Source organism: Meriones unguiculatus, chromosome 5, assembly GCF_030254825.1.
Source record: "Meriones unguiculatus strain TT.TT164.6M chromosome 5, Bangor_MerUng_6.1, whole genome shotgun sequence".
Taxonomy (NCBI): Eukaryota; Metazoa; Chordata; class Mammalia; order Rodentia; family Muridae; genus Meriones; species Meriones unguiculatus.
In genome coordinates, this window is record NC_083353.1 from 126,068,326 (window position 1) to 126,094,970 (window position 26,645).

At 43.1% G+C, this 26,645-nt stretch overlaps 1 protein-coding gene across 31 annotated transcripts in view; it reads left to right on the forward strand.

The window, feature by feature from the left end:
• Window positions 1-26,645, forward strand: part of Plekha5 (pleckstrin homology domain containing A5) — a 184,414-nt gene that overhangs the window by 148,791 nt on the left and 8,978 nt on the right. For 6 of the 31 annotated variants that reach the window (XM_060384336.1, XM_060384343.1, XM_060384338.1 and 3 more), the window contains 11 exons: window positions 3,302-3,337; window positions 3,826-3,888; window positions 4,608-4,688; window positions 4,821-4,970; window positions 9,891-9,992; window positions 12,579-12,690; window positions 14,168-14,217; window positions 15,123-15,311; window positions 16,660-16,780; window positions 22,051-22,166; window positions 24,118-24,327. In XM_060384336.1, coding sequence (XP_060240319.1) covers window positions 3,302-3,337; window positions 3,826-3,888; window positions 4,608-4,688; window positions 4,821-4,970; window positions 9,891-9,992; window positions 12,579-12,690; window positions 14,168-14,217; window positions 15,123-15,311; window positions 16,660-16,780; window positions 22,051-22,166; window positions 24,118-24,327 — 1,230 coding nt within the window. Of the gene's footprint in view, window positions 1-3,301; window positions 3,338-3,825; window positions 3,889-4,607; window positions 4,689-4,820; window positions 4,971-9,890; window positions 9,993-12,578; window positions 12,691-14,167; window positions 14,218-15,122; window positions 15,312-16,659; window positions 16,781-22,050; window positions 22,167-24,117; window positions 24,328-26,645 lie in introns of those variants that run through there. The other 25 variants (XM_060384349.1, XM_060384350.1, XM_060384359.1 and 22 more) reach the window with 10 other exon arrangements.

Below are 26,645 nucleotides of genomic sequence, written 5' to 3' on the forward strand. Positions count from 1 at the left end.
TGGAATCAAACCCAAGTCCTCTGGAAGAGTAGCCAGTGCCCTTGATGAGCCACCTTTCCAGGCCCTGCATCAGATCTTTTGAAATCTCCTGAATTTGTTTGTCCCTCTATGTAGTACACTTTTGCTGGAGGCTTTAGAGAAGGGTGACTGTTAGTGAAGTTTCTCACCTAATGAACATTTCTGAAAGACACATGCCAGCAAATACCTGTAGTCCTATAAGCATTATTTGCTTGGGTGGTTTCTTGGTTGGTAGTTTTATGTGGTAGGTTTTTTTTTTTTTTTCCATTGTTTGTCTTTTTATTTTAAGACAGGGTCTTACTATGTAATGCCGGCTTGAAACTCATTATGTAGCCAGGCTGCCCTTGAACTCCGGTATTCCTGTCCCTCTGCCTCCTCAATGTTGTTGGGATTAAAGGTTTAGTCCATGTATGGCTGGTAATTGTACTTTTGTTTTTGAGAGGTCTCATGTTCCTCAGGCTGCCCAGGAATTCAAGTAAAGGTTACCTTGAACGTGTGAGCCCCTGCCTCTTCCCCACTGGTGCTGGGATTACAGGCATATATGGCTCTGCCCATTTGGTCCTGGGGATTGTACTGAGGACTTCAGGAAGGGTAGGTAAGCACTGTACCAACTTAAATCTCCAGCTCGTTGGATAATATATATTGTCAAACTTAAAAGTTTAAAAGACCTGGAGGGGACAGGAGCTCCAAAAGGAGGCCAACAGAGCAACCAAAAAAAAAAAAACAACAACAACAACAAACTGGGCCCTGGGGTCCCTGCATAGACTGATACCCTAGCCATGGACCATGCATGGAGAGGACCTAAAACCCCTGCTCAGATGTAGCCCATAGACTAGTCTCCAAGTGGGTACCCTAGTAAGGGAAATAGGGACTGTCTCTGACATGAACTGAGTGGCTGACTCTCTGATCACCTCCCCCCTAAGGGGGGAGTCGCCTTACTAGGAAAGCAGTGCAACCAGTCCTGATGAGACCTGATAGGCTAGGGTTAGATAGAAGGAGATGAGGACCTCCCATATCAGTGGACTAGGGAAGGATCATAGCGGGAGAAGAGGGAGGGAGTGTGGGATTGGGAGGAGACAAGGGAGGGGCCACAGCTGGGATATAAAGTTAATAAACTATAATAAATAATATTTTTTTTAGTTTATTTCCAAAGCCAGGCATGATGTTTCACACCTATAATCCCAAGCACTTGGGAAGGTAAGGTAGAAAATTGGGGCCAGAGAGATTGCTCAGTGGCTAAGAACGAATACTGCCCTTGAAGAGGATCTGGGTTTGGTTGCCAGAGCTCACAAGTTGGGATTGAACACCCTTTTCCAGCACCTGCACTCATATATGTCTATATTTATGCATGCATACACACAAGGGATTTTAAAGGCTGAGTTTTGTTTGGTTTTGTTGTTATATACTCATTTTAGTTTTAATTTTAGGTATTGTTTGGTGGGGGTGGTTTTTTGGACAGTCTCACCATGTAGCTCTGGCTTTCCTGGCACTTACTATAGACCAGGCAGGCTTCAAAGATCTACCTCCCTCTGCCTCCTAAGTGCTGGGATTAAACACCTTCCTTACCATGCCCAGCACTGTGAATTGAATTTTAATTAACAATGTTATTTTTACTTAATACCAAGCCGGTTTTAGTGAAAGATTAAAAAAACAACAACACAACATTGGAAGACTAAAGCTGAGTGAAAAGAGCACTTGCCAGCACTGCCAGGTTCTGGGTTCCATCCCCAGCACAACAGAAAAGAGGGAGAGAAGAAAATGAAACCAAGAACTGACAGGGCAGGCTTGGCTGTAGCCCTTGAAGTGAAGGCTCTTGCCACCAAACCTCACAGCCTGAGTTGGACCCCTGGGTCCCACGAGGTAGAGGGGAAAAAAGCTGTCCATCTTATCTCCACATGTGCACTGTGGTAGGGTGTACCCACCCACATAAACACACACACAAAAAGGTTTTCGGAGGAGCATGGTTTTGATTCTGGGGTAGGGGTCTCTTTGTGATTTAGGAAAGCACAATACTATTGCTGTTTAGTGCCATTCTGTTGTGATTCCAGCTCTTGGGAGGTTGTGATTGCAGCTCCTGTTTGTAAGCTAGATACTGCACTCCTCCAGCCACATCCCCATGTCATGGACTAGTAAAGCTGCTTTGCATTTAACTTTAAATATGAAGCAAAATGTACTAGAACATCTCAATAGCATAAGGCCTTTTGTCTTTAATTTCTTCTAAGTGTAGAAACCATAATTTGGGCCTTTTCCAGTTGGTGTCATGGAAAGAAGCATTTTAAAGCTTGCTCTGTCCCTTTCCAGGAGAGAGTGTAAGCTGCTTTGGATTCAGGTGCTTTAGTCTAGAAAAGCATTTGCCATTTGTGCAGATGCTGTTGGCTGATCTTTACGTACAGTAGTAGATATATTCTTTTACCATCAAATTCATTTTTCATGTAATATTTATTTCTATACAACCCTGTGGTTTAATGATCATTCTGCATACCTTAAATAGTCACGATCCATTTGCATGAGGTATGTAAAGTCATAAGATGGATAATGTAATTTGGGATTTATTTGTATGTTTGCAATGCTTGAATTTTTAACCTTCTAATCTCCACATTTCTAGATCCATTTAGCATTCTCCACTGTTTGTTTTAAAGCTATCACGGTCAAGCGTATCTTAACAGAGGGATCATATAATCAAACATAATGGATTTGTACATGTATATATATAGAATTCAGCTCCCCAAAGTAGACTATATTGGGGAGTAGTGTTCCTGAACCAACAGTAAGGGAAAATGTGCCATTTAGTAAACATACAATAAGGTCCAGCTCAATTTTGCCTAATATGTTTTTGTTGCTGTCTAGCAATCAATATAAAATCAAAAGACAAGAGAGAGAGTGAAATGGTGCCTGCAGAGGCTGTGGTGTGCTCTGGGTATGACTGACTGAGATGGCTGTGGAACTCTTGGTAAGCACAGTCAGAAATGAGGGTTCATGTGCCTGAAAGACGATTAGAAGAACATTAAAAGATGTTTCAATACACGGAAAACTAATTCCTTACAAGGCTGGAAGTCTTATGTGTTCCATTGCAGAGTGCTTGACAGTTATGCATGAGGCATTGGGTTCAGTTCCCAACACTACAAAAATATGAAGTGTTTACAATATATAAATCAGCCAACAAGTATAAACCTCTTTTATAGTTTGTTTAGTCATAACTTAAAGCATAGGCTTTCAGGTTTATGAGGTTTCAAATGATTTCCTCTTTGCAATTAAATCCACCCTTTTCCTCATTATCTTTTAGTTCTTAAGACAGAAGAACAAGATAAGTCTCTATTGTGTATGTGTGTTTATATTACATATATGTACACAGTGTGCTATAGGTCTCGTTGATGCGGTTGTGCTAAGATGTTGGTTTGAGTGCACACACAGCTGCACCGTAACAGACGCTTTCCCTGGACATGCTGATGCAAACATTTGACTCAGTGCAGCTGCTATGGTTGTGTTTGTCCGTTTTCCATCAAAAATACTGTTTGTCTTTACAGTGGAAAACGGAAGGTGCTATATTAATTTTGTTTGGCCAGTTTGTTGTCTGACAAGTTTGCTTTGGCATCATTCTTATGTATCTGGCATATCGTATCACTGCTAAATGTTTCTTTACTTTTGTGACGGTTTGTGCTTGAATTAAATTTCTAGAAGTGTAAAAATAATTAAAATCCCAGCTTGCCACACCGTCATTTTGGCAGAAATTTAAAGTATTTACTATAGATTGTCTACATTACTTAAATAGGATTTTTAAAATTGCTTTATGGCATCTTTTTCTTGTAGCTTTCACAAGATGAATGTAGAGGCACATTATACAAATACAGACCTGAAGAAGTAGATATTGATGTAAGTATTTCTGGGCCCCAGAGCTCACTTTGTAGACTCGGCTGGCTTTGAACTCAGATTCCCCCTGCCTCTGGCTCTCCAGCACTAGAACTAAAGGCGTACACCGTTATGCCCAACTATTCTTAGGAAATTGTAAAAGTGGAGTCAGGAATCATGTTGGTACATTCCTGCAATCCTAGCTAAGGCAGGAGGACTTGAGGATGCTCCAGGCCAGCCTAGACTGGGAAAGACTGCTTTGTCTCAACTAAACGTGCAGATCGACAAATAAATAAATGGTTTCCACTAGGGCTGTAGTTTGGAGGTAGAGCGTATGCTTAGCATTCCTGAGACTCTGGGCTCCGTGCCCAGAGCCAAAAGAAGAGGAAAGACATCAGAGTATTTGATGACTCTTACTTTCTCCCTGCCCCCCTTCTGAAGCAGGGTCTCCCTATGTAGACCTGACAGGGTTCTAACTTGGAGAGATCTGCCTGCCTCTGCCTCCAGAGAGTAAAGTCATACACTACACTCCCTGCCCAAAATCTCTTACTTTCCATTGTTCTGATTAAAATAAAAGTGTGCTAAAGAGGGAAAATGTGACCAGAATGTATTGTATAAAGTTTTTTCAATTAAAAAAATATTTTTTTTTATTAATTAGGTAGTCTCTGACTGTTTGAAATGGCTCCCTTCCCCTTATTACAGGAAAGACTTTAAATTGCTAACAAAGACATCTTCTCTTCTAGGCAAAATTAAGCAGATTGTGTGAACAGGATAAAGTGGTCCGTGCTCTGGAGGAGAAGCTGCAGCAGCTCCACAAGGAGAAAGTAGGGCGATTCCCTTTACTATCTACAGTTGATGTTGCTGCCTGTGCTGATTATGAGGACACTGGTAGCCAGAGTTTCGTGAATTAACTCACTGATGCAGAACATTAAGTGTAGTCCTCTTTGTTACAACAGTACACGCTTGAGCAAGCCTTGCTGTCAGCCAGCCAAGAGATCGAGATGAACGCAGATAACCCAGCTGCCATTCAAACTGTGGTGCTGCAGAGGGATGACCTGCAGAACGGACTGCTGAGCACGTGTCGGGAGCTCTCGAGAGCCACTGCGGTGAGTGCGTAGTTTTTCCTAGAGACCGTCTGGATCACAGCCTGCTGTCACAGTACTGGGAGACTGAGGCATGGTGATCACTAAGTTCAAGACCTGCCTGATAGTGGAACAAGTTCAGGGTCAGCTTCTGCAACGTAGTGAGAACTTCTTAAGAAGTTCTACTACTCGGTCAGTAGTAGAGCCAGGTATGGCACCATACCCTTACGATCCCAACACTCAGAGATCCAGGCTTAGAAGCCACACCCTGTCTCCGGGGGGAAGGGAAGGCTCATTTAAACTGATGGGGTGACATGTGCCCTTAATCCCAGCACTCAGGAGGCAGAGGCAGATAGATATCTGAATTAATTTGAGGCCAACCAGAGCCACTGTATCAAAAAAACTACAAAAATATTAAATACTACATGTTTTTGTCTTTTCTCTGAGTTTGCGGGGCTGTCTTTAGGATTGTTCTCACAAGAGATGTTACGCCAGACATGGTGTCACACCCGTGTAAGACTAACACTCAGGCATCCAAGGCAGAAGGACCACTAGAGGCTTAAGGGCAGCCTGTTCTACACAGTGAGATCATACCTCCAAAAGAAAAAGGAAACAAACATTAATTCTTGTTGGAATGCTTGTGTTTAGGACATAAAAACAAGTTGTGCTTTTTCTGTAGGCTGAGCTTTTCTCCTTTCTTTATGAGGCCCATGTTCACCAAGGGAAGGACTCTTGCATCTTGTGTAGGCAAATGGAAATTCTTTTTTTTTTTTCCTTTTCATTTTTGAGGTAAAGTCACACAAAAAAAATTCTTAAATATGTTAAAAAATTTATTTTATTAGCCAGGCAGTGGTTTTAATCCCACACGCTTTTAATCCCAGTACTCTAGAAGCAGAGGCAGGAAGATCTCTGAGTTCTAGTCCAGCCTGGTCTACAGAGGGAGTCCCAGACAGCCAAGGATACACAGAGAAAAACACAAGTGTTTGCTCCCATACACTTGCTTAAGTGTAGTGGTATCTACTTTACCACAGGCCCAGATACAGTCTTCTTTTTATAATTAGCTTATCAGTGTATATGCTTGCTCCCATACACTGATAAGTTAATTATAAAAAGAAGACTGTATCTGGGCCTGTGGTAAAGTAAAGCTCAGTTGATAATGTGCTTGCCTAGTGCACAGTTCACCATCATAAAAACCAGACACAGTAGCCTGACATCCCAGAGTGATCAGAAATTCAAGCTCATCCATCCTTGCCTATATAATAAGTTCAAGTTAGAGGCCTGCTTGACCTACCTGAGATCCTCGAGAGAAAGCTATTAGGCGGAAGGGACAAGGTCTTAGTGGAAAATAATTGTTTATGTCCCTCTGTCTGTTTCTTTGATGGGTGCTAGGTAGAAAACCACTGTCTTGGACATCGTAGGGAAACACTCTGCCACTGAGCTACATGCCAGCCTTTGTTTTTCCGGACTTTCGCTGTGTAGTCCAGGTAGCTTTGGACTCAGCATCTTCCTGTCCACACTCCAGTAGTCCTGAGAATTCAGGCATTTGTCACGATACTTGGCTCTGAACCTGGTGAGCTAAGACACATCCTTCCACATAGATACAGACATCACTTGTGCCTATACATAAATGCAATGGTGCTACAGTGGACGGCTGCAGGCACTCATCACAGCATACTGCACTCATCCTTGGTACTCAGCAACTGAATAGATTTAGATTTGTGTTAGATTTCTGTAGAATCTCTTCAGATTCCAGTTACCTCGTGGCATTGGCTCAGATGTGAGCCCCAGGTATCACAGTGCAATATTTAGGCTCTCGGGGGACCCAGCTCCAGTTCTGAGGATGTTGTCCCCTTACTGGGAGGCCATAAAGCTCCACAAAACTAACTTTAGCATAATGTGACCCTTAGCAGACCTGTGTTCCCAACAGGGTGATCATAAGTTTGGGGCTAACTTGGGCTACACAGCCAGTTAAAAGCTAGCCTGGGACTACTTATCAAAACCCTATAAAAAGTCCATTCTTAACTATTTTTAGCATTATACTTATGTAATTTGCTACATTATTTTGTTTGTTTGGAGAAGGTCTCTAACTGCTTATCTATTTGAGGATGGCCTTGAACACCTGAACTTTTTGCTTTTACCTCCCAGGTGTGGGCTACCAGGCTTTAAATATGGGATCTGCTATGATCCTGAGAAATCAAACGATGTTCCTGTCTCAGCTCCCCAGGTAACTGAGACTGCAGAACAGTGTGAGCTTGCATCCACCTACAGGAGGCTGGGGAGAAGCTAGCAGCAATATAGCCCCTTTTCTTGCTGCTCTCTAGATGTGCATCACTTCCCACTCACATTGTGTGTGAAAAGCTGTGGTAAAGATGGAAACAGTAGACCCAGCAGGATGTGGGGCTTTCTTGTCTTAACACTGGCAATCCCCTGCCAGTCACCTGCTTGTTCCTTTCATTTCTCTAGGAAAGATAGGGATTCCTATGAGATGTTCTTACATTTTGCTGAGTCTGTAGACAGTTGCCCTGCTATGAATTCTTTTCTTTTTTTAAGATTTATTTTAATTTATGTGTGTGGGTACATGCCTGAAGAAGCCACAAGAGGGAGTTGGAGTTACAAGCAGTTGAGAGCTGCCTGACATGGGTGCTGGGAGCTGAGCTCAGGTCTTCTGCAGGTGCAGCAAGCACTCTTAACCACTGAGTTGTCTCTCTGGCCTTCCCCTTCCTCTTTTAGGCATCACTGTGTAGCCCTGGCTAGCCTAGAACTCCCAGAGCCTACCTGTCTCTGCCTCCCAAGTACTGGGATAAAAGGTTTAGGCCATCGTGTCCTATGACTTTGAAAACATTTTTGCACAAGGGAGATTAGGCACCGCCCTACCCTGGCCTGGATTCTGCTGTCCCTTGAGGTTCCCAGCCTCATTTCCCTTCCAGGAGCCTTCAGAAGTCCTCTACTTATGTTTTCTGTTCCTGTGATATGTACAAATTACAAGACACACAGTTCAAACAAACAAAAAAGCTAGCAAGATGGCGTAGGCTACAAACGTACTTGCTTCCTGATGATCTAGGTTTGAGCCCCCAAACCTACATGTTGGAAGAGAAATTACTCTCGAAAATTGTTCTCTGACCTCCATGTACGTAAGCACACACAAATAAATAAGTATATAAATAAAATGTGAGTATGTTTTTTAATAGAAGATTACTAGAGAAATTTTTATTAAAGGAGACAGATTTCTGTACTCACATAAAAGTCTGCTGAATATTCACATAAACAAACTTCACTGTTTTGTTTCCTTTTTTTCTACTGGGGATTGACCCTAACCCTTCATATACTTGACAAACACTCTACACTCCACATTCCTAGCCTCATTTTTATTAAACAGGGTCTAGTGAGGTTACTAGGGGCTCCTTGCTTCTGACTCAACTTTCCAAGTGTCAGGGATTACAGTCACATGGTGCCATGCCCAGCTTTTTTATATTTTTCAACTAGGTGTGGTATGCGACACATATTTATAATCCCAGCACTCTAGAAGCTGAGACAGGAGGATCATTACAAGGTCAAGTCCAGCTAGGGTTATATAGTGAGACCCTGTCTCAGAGCAAGCAAGCAAGCAAGCATGCAAGAAAGAGAGAGAGAGAGAGAAAGAAAGGAAGAAAGAAGAAAGAGGGAAAAGTCAAAGAGCTAGAGAGACGGCTCAGTGGTTAAGAGCACTTACTGCTCTTCCTGACATCGGTTTGGTTCGTAACACCCACGTCAGGTGGCTCACAACTGCCTGGAACTCTGGCTCTACGGAAATGTAACACCCTTTTCTGACTTGTGTAGGCACCTAAACATAAATAATAATAAACACTTTTTTAAAGAATAAATATAATTGATTATAAAACTTGCTTAAAGGGAAACTTGTTTTTTTGTTTTTGTTGTTGTTTTTTTGTTTGTTTGTTTTGTTTTTTCAAGCAGGATCTCACCCTAGGGTGGCCTCCAACTCACTTTATAGCTGAGGATGAGCTTATCTTCCTGCCTCCACCTCCCAAATGTCAGGATTAAAAGTGTGTGCCACCTTACTCTACAATTCAGCAAGAATTGTAAGACTTTTCAAGACTTTTTCTGTTTGATTTGGAGAAACAAGTAGCAAAAGACTAAGTAGCAAGAAAACAAAGGACAGCAAATGCAGGGCAGGGTGTGAGAAACCCTTGGGAATCACGGCCTAGGATTACACTGCTGCATAGGTGTCAGTCTGGAAGTTGCTGAAAAAGACTAAAAATGGTACTGAAGACATAGCTTTGGGCTCTAGGTTCAGTTCCTAGCATCCAAATGGGGAGCTTCACATCTGCCTGCTTCTACAGCTCCCTGGGGCTCTCGTGAGTTCTGACCTGTAAGTGCAGCCATGCACACAAGCACTGACCACACACGTATTAGGCAGATGAGTTAGCAGATGAGCCAGCTATACCACCACCCTCCTGGGTGTCTACCCAGAACACTAACTGCGCTCGCCACAGGGACACATACTCATGCAGGCTTGATGCCAACAGTCACAAGAGCTAAGAAATAGAACCAGCCTAGACGTGCATAATACAATAAACATCATACATACACACCATCAATTTTATTCATGACATTTGCACAGAAATAGATGGAACTGGAGGAGCTTAAATAAAATAAGGCAGACTAAAATAACACCATGTGCTTTCTCTGAATGAACTGAGTCTTGAAAAAGAGGAAACGGTAAAGGAGAGTGAGTTACCAAAATTTCTGTTTTGGTGCTGCAGATGTAACTCAGGAAAACACTTGCTTACTATGTTCTTGGTTTCCTTCTCCAGCACCGCCAAAGATATTTTTACTTTGCCCCAAATAAAGCATACAACTTTCTGAAATCTTGGGAGGTTTTAAGTATGCAGAGACTGCCATTGAAGCGTGGGTTCCCTTTAAAATAACAAACATTTTGGTTTTTAGGAGCTGGAACGAGCCTGGAGAGAATATGACAAGTTAGAATATGATGTGACTGTTACCAGGAACCAGATGCAAGAGCAGCTTGATCGCCTGGGGGAAGTGCAGGTAGGAAAGACAGTCTGCTTGCAGCCTACCTCTGCAGCTCCTGCTGTTGGACTCTGAAGAAAAGCCTTCAAGAGTCTAGTGACAGGATTTTCACTCTCCATGAAGTTCCCAGCCCCTCTATAAAACCTTTGCACCTTACTGGACCCTGGTGAACTCTGAAGTACTTGTGCTTTTTGCTGTTTAGCACAGCTCACTCAGCACTGCACTGACAGTACTCAGCTCACCTTTTAGCACTGAGCTCTCAGTACTCAGCTCAGCTCTCAGTACTCTGCGCTCAGTACTCAGCTCAGCTCTCAGCACTGTGCTCTCACTTCTCACCTCAGTTCTCAGCACTGTGCGTTCAGTACTCAGCTCAGCTCTCAACAGTGAGCTCTCAGTACTCACCTCAGCTCTCAGCACTTCCTATAAGTTTGATTAATACTCTCACATATCATTCTGTGACCACTGATACAGAATTGTTCATTATATGCACGTTTCTTTTTTTTTTCCTCACTATAACTCATGCAAATGTTGAGATTATAAATGTGCCCCACCAGACCTATTTATCAAATAATATTTTTAATAATATTTTTTCTTGGGGCTGGAACAATAGCTTAGCACTTAAGAGCATTTGCTTACAGATTCAGGTGGTTAGAGACCCCACACTGAAGTGTGGTTACAGGTAGTTCACAACCACCTGCAAAACTGAGTCCAAGGAATCCACTGCCCTCCTCCGGCCTCCAAAGTGCCCACATATGTGGCACACACAGTCTGAGTTACTGTTGTTTCTGCAAGGAAGTGTGGCCTTGCTGGAAGAGGTGTGTTACCATGGGTAGGCTTTGAGGTTTCAAAAGCCCACAGCAGGCTTAGTGTGCGTGTGTCTGCCTGTGGATCGGGACACAGGCTCTCACCTACTCCTTCAGCACTATGCCTGTCTGCTTCCAGCCATGATGATCAGGGACCAACCATTGAATCTGTAAGCATGCCCCCAATCAAATGTTTTCTTTTTGTAAGATTTTGCCTTGATCATGCAGCAATAGAACAGAAATTCAGACTGTATGTGCCAAATATGTGGGTACTCTTGGAGTCCAGGGGAGAGTAGTGGATCCCCTGGACTTATTAGTGTTAGAGGTGGTTGTGAGCTATGTGTAACCCCACTTCAATGTGGGGTCGTTCCCTACAAGGATCATATGGTTGTAATAGAGTCTTATAACTATGACTTTAACCTAAAAGGTATGATACAGAATATTAAAAATAAGAATGTACCAGAATAGAATAAAAGTAGTTGTGATTAAATGTTTGTACTATAAACACATTTATTTACTTCTGCCAGCCAAGTGTTTTGTTTGCTTGTTTGTTTTTAATGTTCTAGAATTTAGAAAGTAGTGCAGGAGTCTTTATCCTCAGGATGTGTCCCATGCCTTTTGGTGAATCATGAAACTACAAGTAGCATCATGCCCTGTAGAATAAGCCTGGAACGAGGTGATCCTGGGCATTGAGAAATACTGAGTATGAACTCTCCTCCCAAGCTGCCGCATCCACAGCTGCCAAGGCAACAAACTAGCAACCGGAACTGCTGGCGAGTACACAATAGTTACTCGTCCTTAAATCTGGAGCTGGTGTGTGCTGAGGGCCTTCCGTGTATACTGGGCAAATAAGCACACTGCCTTCTGAGCCTGGAGAGATGGCCCAGAAGTTAAGACCTTTGGCTGTTCTTCCAGAGGTCCTGAGTTCAATTCCCAGCAACTACATCATGGCTCATAACCATCTATGATAAGATCTGGTTCCCTCTTCGGGCATGCAGGCAGAATACCAAATAAATCTTAAAACAAACAAAAAAAACACACTGCCCACTGTTGGCTGTGTATGTGAAACCCTGGAAGCCTGACCTGTAGGTGACAGAGCCAGAACCCTCTGTGGCTTCCTTCTCACCTCAGGGGCTTGTTTTTACCTAGCCACAGAAAGGGTTTTGTTCTTTTTCCTCTTTGTTTTCCATTTATAGTCCCTTCTAAGAGTGTGCCTTCTAGAATCACAAATAATGGCAAAGCATACTGAAAGCATGTACAATAGTACACTTATATCATAGAAATTCAGTGGTTTTTTTGTTTGTTTGTTTTTGTTTTGTTTTGTTTTTTCTTCTCTTCATGCTTTCCCTTTTATCTTTGCAACATCATGGGTTCACGTGCGTTATTGTAAATATCCTAGGGACTTAATCCTCTGTGGCTCTAATTTTTCATTGTGTAATTAATGGAACATATAACTGAGGTTTGTTTTTATTTTTGTTTCTTTTGTAACTTGTTGAATTAGTTATTTTCCTGTGGGTGTAGTAGAAAACCCTGACAAAAAACAGCTTGGGGGAGAAAGGGCATATTCTGGCTCACCATTCCAAGGGATAGGGTCCATCATGGCAGGAGGAGGTGGCTGCTGGCCTGCACACAGGAAGGACAGGGTGAGCACAGAGCCCAGCTATAGCTTCTCCAAGCTCCCACCCAGTGTGTGCTCCCTCCGTCAAAGCTGCAGCAACTGAAACCAAGTGTTCCAGTACATGAGTCCGTAGAAGACAGTCCCACTCAGGCCCCACAGTGACCTGTCCGTCTTTACTGATAGAGCGAGTCGGCAGGAATTCAGCGGGCACAAATTCAGAAAGAACTGTGGAGAATTCAAGATGTCATGGAGGGGTTGAGCAAACACAAACAACAAAGAGGCTCTTCAGAAACAGGTGGGTCAGCTTTACATGGCTCTGTCTGAATGAAAAGATATAATTAAATTTGTCATTTTAATGGCTTTTCATTGGAAAACAGCCACTCTGTGCCATTGAATGGGTGCATAAGTTAATAAATGCAGTAATTTCAACAGCCACAGCCACACAAAACCCTTGTTCTGTGTCTATGATTAGCTTTAGCAACTCTTCACTTCTGAATCTTCTCAGTAGCGGGGGGAAAATTTAGGTGAGGGCTGGAGAGATGGCTCAGTGATTAAGGGCACTGACTTCCAGAGGACCTGAGTTCAAATCTTAGCACCCATATGGCAACTCACAACTGTCTGTAACTGCAAGATATGATACCCTCACACAGACATACATGCAGGCAAAACCCCACTGCACATAAAATAAGCGTAAATAATTTTTTAAAAATCTAAATAAATAAATTACTATATCTTCAAGGTTTAAAAATAAATAGCCTGCGGTTGGAGAAATGGCTAAGAGGTTAAGAGCACTGGCTACTCTTCCAGAGGTCCTGAGTTCAATTCCCAGCAACTACATGATGGCTCACAAACATCTATGAGATCTGGTGCCCTCTTCTGGTGTGTAGGTGTACAATACTGTATACATAATGAATAAACATTTTAAATAAATAAATAAATAGCCTGATTGTTTCTAACCAGTGAGTCCAGATTCTGCTGCTGTTAGCATCTTGACTGATCTTGTTGGCTCTTCCCTCCCAAATGTAATAATAGCTACTTGTGACTGTTCTATGGATTAACTATGCTTTATCCTTTTCCATATTGTGAACCTGTCCTGTTTCTGGAGTTCTGTTTTGTGTTTCTGTCTGTAAGTCGCTCTGTAACAGGCATCATTAGACATATAAAAGAACATATTTGCTAGTACCCACTGGCACCCACAGTGTGAAAAATTAGTACATACTCCATTTTAAAGGTTATGGCCAGATTGCTCTCATAGAAGATTACTGTTTATACCAATAATACTTAAGGAAACCTATTTCCATGGATCCTTTCTTTTTTATTTTTAAGGTGTTTTTTTTTTTTTTTTATTTTATGCGTACAGTTGTTTGCCTTCGTGTTGTCTGTGTAATGTGTGCCATCTATGAAGACCAGAAGAGGGCACCAGATCCCCTGAAACTGGAGTTCCGAACAGTTGTGAGCCTCCAGGTGCAAAAGATCTAGCCAGTACCCCTAACCAATGAGCCATCCCGCCTGCCCCCCACACTGATTTAAGTTTAGTATGTAGAGCCAGATGGTGGTGGCAGTCGACATCTTTAATTCCTGCACTTGGGAGGCAGAGGCAAGGTGGGTCTCTGAGTTTGAGGCCAGCCTGGTCTACAGAGCAAGTCCAGGACAGCCAAGGCTCTTTACACAAAAAACTCTTATCTCAAAAAAAGAAGAAGAAGAAAAAGAAGAAGAAGAAGAAGAAAGGAAGTTGTTGTTAACACATGTAGTTATGTGTTCTATTTTCCCAGTAGGTCTGGCAGGATCAAAGCCTTTCTCAGCAGTTAAGTACAAAAGTGAGGTAAGTTTGACTTGTTTGTCTAGCTGATTTTAAGTGATAACAAATAAAATTAAAAGTAGTTAAGTCTTCTTTGTTCCTGGAAGAAATATTTTTTTTAGTTTGCCTGGAGTGGTGCTGCATACCTGTAACTCCAGTACTTGGAAGATTGAGGCAGGAGGATAGCAAATTTGTGTGTAGCCTGGGCTACCTAGCAAGACTCTTATCTCAGTTTAAAAAGAAAGAAAAGAAAGAAAAAGAAAAATGTATTTTAAATATATTTAGATCATTTATTTAAATCTTGAAATGTTACTGACTTAGGAATTTGGTGACTTAGTACTTTCTAATACTATTTTTCTTCCTTAAATACAAAAAACAAATTATTGACTAGTTTCATCTGTTAGAACTTTAACATTGTTGTACTTTTTCTGAGTAATTTGAGTGTTTATCATGGCTTCTTATATTTGATAAAATTTATAGGATGGTTGCTAGATAAAGTTGGCTTGATCATGCATGCCATAGAGAAATTATAACAACAAAGAGATACTGTCAACCTAGCTAAAAAAAAAAAAAAAAAAAAAAAAAAAATCTGTGGCCTTCAGTTTTGTTTATAAGCCAAAATATTTTTTTTTTAGCCAGCTTTTTTTTTTCTTCTGATTTTTCAATGAAGTACAGTAATTTCACATAGTAATCTGTCTGGGTAGATAGAGCTACCCCATACATGTAGGAGAAAGCAGATATGGCATTTGAAACCCCATTATTGATTACCATGCGAATTTGTTTTGGTTTTTCAATGTGAGACTTTTGGCTTGGCAGTGTCCCTTTAATTATATTAAAGTAACTTTAAGTTAACATAGCAATGAAAACAGTTTAGAAATGCTTAATCCAATCTGCTTATCTAAATAAGGTGACTATTCTACAATCTTTAGGAAGAGGAAGTAGTCCCACCTCGGCCTCCACTTCCTCGGTCTTATGACTTTACAGAGCAGCCTCCCATAATCCCCCCTCTGCCCAGTGATAGCAGCTCCTTGCTCTGTTATAGCAGGGGCCCCGTGCATCTGCCTGAAGAAAAGAAGATTCTTCAAGTTCAAGGATATCCAAGAAATGGATCTCACTGTGTAAGTGGCTGAAACAGCCACAGAATGATCGTATATACCCTCTCATTGTTGAAAATTCATTTATTTCATACTCTAGCTTATTTTTGCTATAACTCCATTTTTTAGTGCTTTTTTGTTTGCATATAACATTACCCTTTGTTTTTCCAATTTACATTTTTATCATTCTCATTTTTAATATTCTCATAATTTTAATATTTCATTTATCATAAAGTAGTTACTTTGCACATTTGATCAAGCCATATTTTAAATTTGCCACTTCAGAGTGTTAGAAGCAAATAGGATATTTTGACCAGAAAACAGAAAAATAGCAAAATGGGGTAGGAGATGGGCAATTTAGGAAAACCATGCAAGGACGTAGGCACTGCCAAGGAACAGTGTTGCCTGGAACTGGAAATGAGGGCTTCAGTGAGAAATGAAGTGGATTCATAAGCGAGAAGGAGAGTAAGGGGCCTAAGATTAGACAGGTGGATTGTGAAATCAAGGCCAGCCTGAACTATAAAGCAAGACTCTGTCTCCAAGAAAAAAACAAGAAAGAAAAAAAAAATGGAACATAGATAATTTTGAGAATAATAAAGTAATGTCTCACAGGAAATTATTTTGAGATGAACCTTACTTATTCAGACTTACATCTAGATGAAAATTTATTGGATTTTATGATTACTTTTAGACCTTGGTTTGACCATGCTAAGACTGACTTTGGGTCAGGTATGATGGCACCCATCTGTCATCCCAGCACTCAGGGAGGCAGATGCAGGAGAATCATAAGTCTGACCAACCTAAAGACAGGGTGGGGATGAAAGAGAATGTGGCTGGAAGGTTAAGAGGATCAAGAGGTCAAGGCAAGCCTAGGCTATATGAAACTTGCCTCCAAAAGGATGGCATAGGGTAATAAAGTACATGTGAGGAGCTAGAGAGATGGTTCAGTGGTTAAGAGCCCTTGCTGCACTTCCAGAGGACCCAGGTTTGGTTCACTGTTTTTAGCAATGTACAACCATCTGGAATGGCAGTTCCAGGAAGTCCAACAGCAGGTACACCTTTGGGGTGCACGGTGCACTTATAAACACGCAGGCAAAACACTAATATACGTCAAATAAATAAATCTTTAGAGTGCCTACAACACCCTTGGTTCAAAACCTACACACAGAAGACACTTTGTCCCTAGGAATATTCTTAAGTTTTACTAATTAAAAATCTTGGAATTACTCCTTCTACTCAGTTACCGATGCCGGGTCTTGAGCCCAGGATCCTGTGTGTAGACAGTGCTTCTAGCACCGAGCCTCCTGCCTAGTCGGGTGCAGTGGTGAGCATGTAGCTTTGTGTTGCTGCAATCATGTGTCTCCCGTTCAAGGGTCCGGACTACAGACTCTACAAGAGTGAGCCAGAGTTAACCACAGTGGCAGAAGTTGATGAATCTAACGGAGAAGAAAAGCCAGAGCCAGTTTCTGAGACGGAAGCTCCAACTGTTAAAGGTCAGCATTTACAGTCTTCTACCTCTTTTATATCTTTGTTTTCAGATATTTTAGTTTACATTTTCTCCCAGAACATATATAAATCTGTAACCTCATATCTGAAATCTTTGGGCTCTCAATTAAAAACCATTTTGAGCCGGATGTAGTGATACACACCTTTAACCCTAGCTTTTAGGAGGCAGAAGCAGGTGAATCTCTTTGAGTTCAAGTGAACTGCAGGATAGATGGAGCTCTATGGTGAGATTTGTCTCACAGAGAGAGGTGGGGAGAAGATGAGGCAGAGGGAGGGAGGAAGGAAGGAAGGAAGGAAGGAAGGAAGGAAGGAAGGAAGGAAGGAAGGAAGGAAGGAAGGAAGGAAGGCTTTGAACCAGACATGTTGATACAAACATGAGGATTGCTATGAGTTGTGACCAACAAGGCCTACATAGCAACACTGTCTCAAAACAATAAAGGGCTGGGGGTTGATCTGGGTGGGTAACAGCATTTGCTGAGGACCTGGGTTCATTTCTCAACACCTTCACGGCAGCCATCTGTCATTCCAGCTCCAGGGTATTCAAACTCTCTTCTAACCTCTGAGAGCACCAGGCACACACATGGCATGCATCTATACATACATACATACACAATAAAATAAAATTAAAGTAAAATAATAAAATAAATAAAATTTTAAAATATGGGGGTTGATTTGGTTTGATTTTCCAAGGCAGGGTTCTCTGTATAGCATTTGCTGTCCTTGAACTCCCTCTATAAATCCAGGCTGACCTCGAACTCAGATCCACCTGCCTCTGATTCCCAAGTACGGGGATTAAAGATGTGTGCCCTCATCCTCCAACTTTAAAAAGTTTTTATAGAAATTAAAATAAAATGAAAAGAACTAGAAAAGTTTAGGCGTAAGAGTCGCCATAAAGGGTAGTGTCATGGCTGACTGGCTCAGAGAGCTTCCTGTCCTCCAGAGGACCCAGAGCCCACTTGAAGCAGCTCACAACTACCTGCAATTCCAGCTCCGACACAGTTCCTCCTCCGGCCAGGAAGAGCATTGGCAGGTGCACACGCACATGCACGAGCACATACACACACAGTAAAAACGAAAATAAATCTCTCAAAAACACCCAGCTGGTTGATGGCTATCTCTGACATCATCCCCTCCCCGAATTTCTTCAGGAATTTGACCTTCACAGATAACACAACAAGTTCCTCCTGTTTGTTTCGGAGAACACCTCTTATGTCCTACTATGGCCTATGGTATCACACTCACCTTCAATTAGATTAACTAATAGTGTTTGCCTAGCTTGCATAAGACCCTGGGTTTGATCCCTTGTAGTGCTTAAAGAAAAGATGCTCCATTATACAAAAAGGGCATTTGTTCAGCTGTGTTCATAGCAGCTTTATTCATAATAGCCAGAATCTGTAAATACCTGGATCTTCTTCACCCAAAGAATGGATACAGAAATTGTGGTACATTTACACAGTAGAATACTACTCAGCTATTAAAAGCAAGGAAATCATGAAATTTGCAGGCAAAAGGATGGAACTAGAAAAGATCATCCTGAGTGAAGTAACACAGACCCAGAAAGACAAGAATGGCATGTACTCACTTATAAGCGGATATTAGCCATATCATACAGGTTAACCATACTACAATCCACAGACCCAAACAAGCTAAATAACAAGGAGGACCCTAGGGAGGATGCTTAATTCTCATTCAGAAGGGCAAATAGAATAGATACAAGAAGCAGTTGACGAGGGGGAACAAGATGGGAGCCTACCATAGATGTCCTCTGAAAGACTCCACCCAGCAGGGTATAGAAGCAGAAACTGAGGCTCAGCCAAACTTTGGGAAGAGTGCAGGGAGTCTTATGGAAGAGTGGAGGTATAGAAAGACCTGGAGGGGACAGGGAGACCAACAACGCCAACAAATCTGGGCCCAGGGTCCGCTGATAAGACTGATGCACCAAGGACCATGCATAGAAGGGACCTAGACCCACTGCTCAGATGAAGCCCAAAGACAGTCTCCATGTGGGTTCCCTAGTAAGAGGAGCAGGGGCTGTCTCTGGCATGGACTCTGTTGCCTGCTCTTTGATCACTTTCCCTAGTGGGGCAGGCTTGCCAGGCCACAGAGGGAAAGGATGCAGGCAGTCCTGATGAGACTTTATAGGCTGGGGTCAGTTGGTAGGGGAGGAGGGAGGGAGTAGAAGGAAGGAGGGTGGGGCTGGAAGGAGATGAGGGAGGGGCCTACAGTAGGGATATAAAGTGAATAAATTATTTTAAAAAAGAAAAGAAATTGAGAGAGGTTTAATGAGCATTGTAGCTTTGTTGCTGGCCTCAGTGGGAATGTCACAAGTTCTCAGCAGCTCCCCATCCCTGTGATACTCAAGAGGATATTATGCGCAGAGTGGAGTGCGGATTAGTAAAGTTAGTTGCAGAGTAGAGTAGGGTGCTCTCAAGAGGGAGAGAGCAGACACAGCTAAGGGAGCCTTGCGCAGATCTGCAGTTCAAGGAGCTTTACCCTGTTCTCAAGGCTCCACAGCCAGCAGCTTTCCTGAAGGACTTTTCCTGTCCTGCTGATTGAGAGGTTCATTCGGATTGTTTTCCAGGGGTTGGGGGGTTAGTTTTTGTCAGAAATCCTCCCCGCTCCATACTAATCTGACAGGTAAGATGCTTCTGCTACAGACCTTCTAGGCAGTATCTCTGCCCAGGGATAGAAATGTGCCTAGGTCCCCATTCTTGGGGCAGTGGTCATGGCCCTGCATTCCCAGTGTTTGTTTACTTTCACTAGCTGCTGCTTAGGAGGGAGGCTTATCTGCACCTAGACACATTACATTAGTGCCCCTTCTTTCTCTTTACCCCTCCTCACCCTAGTGCTGAGCCTAGAGTCCAGGACCTCAAGCTTGCTAGGCAGGCACTACTCTACTCCAGTTTCATTATCAACCTCTTGTCTCATTTTCTAAAAGTCTGGTGGCATTTTGCAGGAAGAAAATTAGTAGTATCAAATTGCATTATAACTACCCATTTTTTATTTCATTTGAGTTTTTTTTTTTTGTGTGTGTGTGTATTTATATGCGGACATGCATGCCAAGGCACATACGTGGAAGTCAAAGAACATCTTCGGGTGTTGATCCTCACTTTAGAGACAGAGTCTTTCAGTTATTTGTTTGTTTCTTTGTTTGTTTTCTGTTGTTTATGCTAGGCTAGTTGGTCCAGGAGCTTTTGGGGATTCTCCTGCCTCGGCATCTAGCATGGTTTCTTTAGGTGTTTTAAATTTCATATTTTGTTGTCAGGTGGAGGACTGTGGGTGTGTGAATGCCATGTCACTCTTGTGGAGGTCAGAGAACAACTTTGGGGAATCAGTTCATTCCTTCAATTGTTATAAGGATTGAACCAGGTCATCAGGTTTGCGTAGCATGCGCTTTTATCCACTGATCCACCGAATATCTGCCGTCCTACCCTTCCTTTTTATCAGATAGTTTCAGTCTAGCCCAGGTAGACTGGAACACAAAGGGAGCTGCCAGGGAGTGGCACTTCCTCTTCTTTTTCTATTGCAGGCACTTCTGTGCAACAGGGAAAGTCATGCCTTTTTATGTATTCCCCAAATCTTTACAGTATTCCTGCTGGGAGATTACTGTCTGTTAGATAAGAGCAGCTGGATAGAGTTCTAGTTCAGTCTAGATAGGTGCTGAGAGATGTTTCCAGTAACCAACCAGGACCTTTAATGACACCACCACTGTGAGGTGGACACAGCAATCGCAACACCCCATAGAACAGAGGACATTCCTTACAGCTGTTTGCGGTTAGTGGGATGCTGGATGGATGTCTGTTCATGGACATAGGAAGGCCGGGCCTGCCTCCTGGCTGTTACATGCCAGAAGTTCAGCAGCCTAGGGAAGGTGCTAGGGCATGGGCGGGTGGCATGGCTTATGCCTCTGCACCCTCTGTGTGTGGACTTAAAGCCCTATGTTTTTCCCTGAGACACAGAGCTTGTTTTCACACTGACAGTGACAGGTACACTATAGAATTTGTCTTGAAAACCCTCACTGTCCTGCTGCCATCTTGTTCTTGTCTTCTCTTGCTCCCTGCCCCTTTGGGATGGTTTTACCTTTACTCCCTGGAATGAGCTCAGACTCACTGTGCACCAAGACCCATGCCAAGCTGGGCTTCATGTTTCTTTTTAAATCTTAAATTGAATTACACTTGCCAGGTGTGGTGGTGTATGCCTTTAATACCAGCACTCAGGGAGGCAGAGAGAGGCAGATCACTGTGAGTTCCAGGCTAGCCTAGTCTACAAAGCAAGTTCAGTATAGCCAAGGCTATACAGAGAAACCCTGGAGAGCGAAACTAACAAACAGAATTACACTTCGTCTTATTTTGCTTTTGTTTGGCTTTGGCAGTTCTGGGTATCAGACATCACTGGCACTTTACACTGAGCTGATCCTGTGTGTGAGGACAGGAGCCCGCAGAGCCCAGAGGAGTCATATTCCCATAGGGCTGCAGTTACAAGTGGTTGCCTGGCCTCAAACTTAGTGGGATCCGCCTTCCTCTGCCTCCCAAGTGCTAGGACTGAAGGCATGCACCACCATCACTCAGCTTGCAGTGTGAGTTCTTAACCACTGATGTATCTTAATACTAAATGATTCCACTGGCATTCTTGACATAACCCCACTTACATCCCTGCTGGCAGGACAGCTCTTGTTCCAACATTAAGAATAGTTTATTTTGGGCTACATGTGTGTGACCATGGCCAGGGCACACACATTCAAGTTGCTGCACTTCCAAAGGACCTGAGTTTGGTTCCCAGCACCCATGCCAAGCAGCTAACGATTATCAATAACTCCAGTTACAAGGGATATGACACTGCTGACCTCCATGAAACTTTACCTGATTGTGGGCCTGTGTGCATGTGCACACACACACACACAGGTAAAATTATTATGTGTTTGTATGAATTTGGGCCTCCTGTGTGTGGGTGCCCTCAGAGGTCAGAAGAGGGAGTGGGATTCATTGGAGCTGGGGTTGCAGGTGGTTATGAGCTGCCTGACATTGGTGCTGAGAACTACACGCCAGTTCTCTGTAACAGCAGAAGCCATCTCTCCAGCTCCAGCAGATCTGTCTGTCTGTGAGCCCAGAGCTGGTGTGATCTAGCAGACAAAGCACTGTTTACAGATTGGTTCAATCCCAGCTGACTAGAAATCCATAATCAGCAGAGGCCTCCAGTCAGAAGGGCGCCATGCTGCGCCACAAGTGTTCTGTGGAACTTACGCTGCTTTAACTTTCAGGTTCCCACTTCCCAGTTGGAGTTCCTCTGAGAACGAAGTCTCCCACGCCCGAGTCCTCGACCATAGCTTCCTATGTGACCTTGAGGAAGACTAAGAAGATGGTGGAGCTAAGAACGGTACAGGCCTCTTCACGGCTGCAGAGAGCTTGCTGTTTGCAGAGTTTTCTTAGAAATACCGTTTTATGTTTTCGTTGCATTTAGAACATCAGCACCTCAGAGGACAGCTGATCACAGGATCTCTTACAGTTTGGTCACACATTGACCAAATGTGAGACCAAATCTTTTTTTTTTTTTTTTTTGAGACAGGGTTTCTCTGTGTAACAGAGCCCTGGCTGTCCTGGAACTTACTCTGTAGACCATGCTGGCCTCGAATTCACAGAGATCACCCACCTCTGCCTTCTAAGGCTGGGATTAAAGGCTCACATTCTATTATAAAAAGAAAGTTCTGTTATTTAGGTGTTCTGCCATACTTCTCACTGCCCTCATTTCTCCTAGTCCAAGTAGTAACTTCATTCAGAGAAGCCACACCACTTACTGATTTCTGTTTAGTGAGACAGGACTCAATAGGTAAGCTAGGCTACCTCTCAAACATGCAGCATTCCTGCCTCTGCTTACCAAGGCATCACCACACCAGGTACACCAGGCCTGTGTGTGTGCGCGCGCGTGTGTGCGCTTGCACATGCAGGTGAAGCTCAGAAGGCCACACTGGTTGTCTTCCTTGATCATGTGTCTCAGTGTGCCTCAGAAATCTGCCTGTCTCCCATCCACCTTCCCTCACCCAAGCACTGGGATGAGCAGGAACTACTGACCCTGTTTTTCTCATGGTGCTGGGAATCCAGACTCAGGGCCTCACTCTTGACACTCAGCCAGGCCTCCAGCCCCAGCCGTCTTTTTAAAGCAGTGTTGGAGTTTAATAGTTTAGTTTTTTTTAAGACAGGGTATCTGTGTAGCCAAGCTGCCCTGGAACTCTTATCTGTAGATGAGGCTGGCCTCACAAAAATCTGCCTGCCTCTGCCTCCCAAGTGCTGGAATAAAGGCGTGTGCCACCACGCCCAGCTTTGTAGAGGTGGAGTAAAATAATTCAATGTAGATTTGGAGCCTGTGGATTAAGAGAAAGAGAGGCATTCGGAAGGAAAGACAGAGATAGCATGAGCACAGGCTGTTTCAGCTCTCAGTCACCATACCCTATGGTTGAGTAAAGTGATTTTTGTGATGCTGAAGCCAGAGCCCAGGAGGCCAGCCTCTGCCAGAGGCTGTGTTCCCAGTCCTGCCTTTTTTTTTTTTTAGATTATTTTTAAGATTTATTTATTATTCATAATTTATACAGTACTCTTCCTGCATGTGTGCCTACACACCAGAAGAGGGCACTAGATCTCACTATAGATGGTCGAGAGCCACCGTGTGGTTTCTGGGAATTGAACTCAGGACCTTTGGAAGAGCAGACTCTTAACTCCTGAGCCATCTCTCCAGTCCCCCCAGTCCTGCCTTTCCTTTCGTTGCTGTTGCTGTTCCTCTTGGCCACTTGTCTCTCATATAGCTGAGTGAGGTTGGCCTCAAACTTGTAATCCTCCTACCTTAGACTCCATTATATGCCTGAACCCTATTTTAAAGAACCAAGACAGCAGTATCCTTTCTATGTCCTTCTTCTCTATGTCTGTATTTGTACTCCCTTTTCTCATTCATTAACCACATACATCGGTTACCAGTTAAGGGTGAAATATCTTAAGGTGCCTTCTGATGTTCCCTTGGTAGCATTCACACCTCCACTTCTGATTTTTAAAAACAAAAATATATAAATTCACCTATAAAATGTTTTATCCACAACATTTTTAGAAATATTTGTTTGTTTATTTGTTTTTGAGACATCTCGTGTAATCCAGTCTTGCTTTTGAACTCTGGGCTAATAGCTGAAGGTGACTTTGATGCTCCTGCTTTTGAGTGCTGGGCTGAAAAGCAAGCACTGGTCTATTTGGTGCTGGGAATTCTACTCAGGGCCTGATACGTGCTAGGCCAGCATCACCGACTGGGGCTGTGCTGCATATTCACAGACATACTCTTTAATTTTAAGGAAAGACCAAGAAGTGCAGTGGAACAGCTCTGTCTGGCTGAAAGTACTCGACCGAGGATGACTGTGGAAGAGCAGATGGAGCGAATCAGGAGACACCAGCAGGCCTGCCTAAGGGAGAAGAAGAAGGGACTGAATGTTGTTAGTGCTTCCGACCAGTCGCCCTCACAAAGCCCCTCGAATGTGAGGGATAATCCTTTCAGGGTCACTCAGGTATACTGGCTTCTGATTTAACTGCTTTTGACTATTTTTATATTTAAATCCCTGTACTTGTTTGTTAAGAAAACTGTTTTGTTTCATATGTTGCAAAGAAGCAGTCAGCCTGCTGGAAACTGAAGCCCAACTGCCTGTTCGCATTGCTGCCGGCTAATTAAGTACTCTATCACGGAGCTACATCCCAGCCCTCACTAAGTCTCACGAAGGTGTTTGGGAGCTCCTTGACTCTTTCTGTAGCACAGGCAGGCCTTGAGCATAGCATTCTCTTGCCGTTTCCCATACAGACAAGATTACAGACTTGCATCACAGAGCAGGCTAAGGTTGTAGGTAGGACTGATCTTTTTCTATTTATTTATTTTGTGCGTGTGTGTATTTGTGTGGGTGTGCACACCACAGCCCACAAATGGGTGAGGACACCCAGAAAGAATTGGTTCTCTCCCTCCGGCTGTCCAGGTGTTGAACTCAGGTCGTCAGGTGGGCAGCAAGCGCCATTACCCACTGAGCCATTTCTGGCTAGTTTCTCTTTCATCCTTGCTGTTTGTAACAAGTCTAGACTGGAAACTTATGTAGCCCAGGCTGGAATCGAAGTTTGTCAATCCTCCTCCCTCTATGCCCATTATCAGGATTTCAGGAATAAGCTACCACACTCCGTCTCTTTAAGTTTTACATTGTTTTTAGCCAAGGGTGGGAGGGGTAACAGTTATTTTCTCACAGAGCTCAAAACAACCTTGAGCTCTGATCTCTTGCCTCCACCTCAGAGTGTTCCAGCATCCCTGCCTGCTTGTGTTTTTCCTTTCTTTCTTTCTTCTTTATTTTTATTTTATTTTATTATTTTATTTTATTTTATTTATTTATTTATTTGGCTTTTGCTTTGGCTTTTCAAGGCAGGTTTTCTCTTTTGCCCTAGCTGTTCTACACTCACTTTGTAGAGCAGCCTTGGCCTTGAACTCACAGAGATCCACCTGCATCTGCCCTCCTGGATGCTGAGATTAAAAGTATGTATCACCATGCCCAGCCCAGAATCCCCTCTTTAAAAAAAAACAAAAAACAGTTTATTTTAATACAGGATCTCACTAATTGTTTATGTGGCCTTGAACTGACCCTTGTAGCCAAGTGAGTCCTGAATTAGCTTACAGAGGGGCTGGGTCACAAGTAGGCAACATCAGGACCCACTTCAGCTGAGTTTTATAGACATAGACTTACATGTTTGATAGATTTTTTAAATGACTACAATAGAGAAATCTGTTTTATATGATCTGATTATTATAATAGTAAGCTAAGGTATCTCCTGAGCTCCAGAGAACAAAGCCAAAATAATTGTTGGATGCCCTTGTACCAGCTATATCTTAGCCGTCTCAACAGTAAGCTAATTATACAACATGACCTGCCTATACAGAGAGACATTTAAGAGTTTCCAGCAAATAGAAAATATCATTCAGGACAGACCCTGTCCTAGTTAACTTGTTGCTGTGATAAACACTAGGACTAAAAGCAACTTGGGGGAGAAAAGAGTGTGTTAGGTTTGCAGGTCTGTCATCAAAGGGAGCCTAAGTGGGCGCTGACGGCAGGAGCTTGAGGTAGAAGCCCTGGGAGAATGATGCTTATGGGCTTGCTCAGCTCGCTTCTCCTCAGGGAGCTTTCTTACACAGGTCAGGAACCTCACCTAAGTATGGTGCTACCCACAGCAGGCTAAGCTCTCCTGTGTGAGTTAGCATCCAGAAAATTATCTACAGGCCAACCTCAGGGAGGCCATCCCCAACTGAGACTCCTTCAGAATGTTCTAGGCTATGTCGGGTTGACAGCTGACGTTGCCTTGGAGAGGCATACTATGAATGCTTACCTAGAACACAAGGCTCCATATCTAATTCCCAGCACTACTAAACTGTCTTACCCTGTGCCGTGACTTAACACGACATTTTGTGGCAAGAAAGATTTCTCTAAGTCTGCCGCCTCGTGCGTCTCAACCTCATTGGTGTTGGCAGTCACCGTGCTGTTTCTCTCAGTGGTTCATTGTCCACGTTGCCCATAGGTAAAGTGCACCAGAGATTGTATAACCATGCATCTGCCGGATGTGCTTCCCTGCCCCAGCCCTCCTCTTCTTCCATCTATTAAGAGCAGACCTTGCTTGTGGGCATTAGACTCTTGACAGTTGACCAGTGGCACATTTCACCAACTGCAAAAGGAGTGATTTTAAAAGACAGGGAAGGAGAAAAGCATCTATTTTCCTTCACTGATTTTTTTTTTTTAAGATTTATTTATTGTTTATACAGTCTTCTGCCATACACACCAGAAGAGGACACCAGATCTCACTAGGT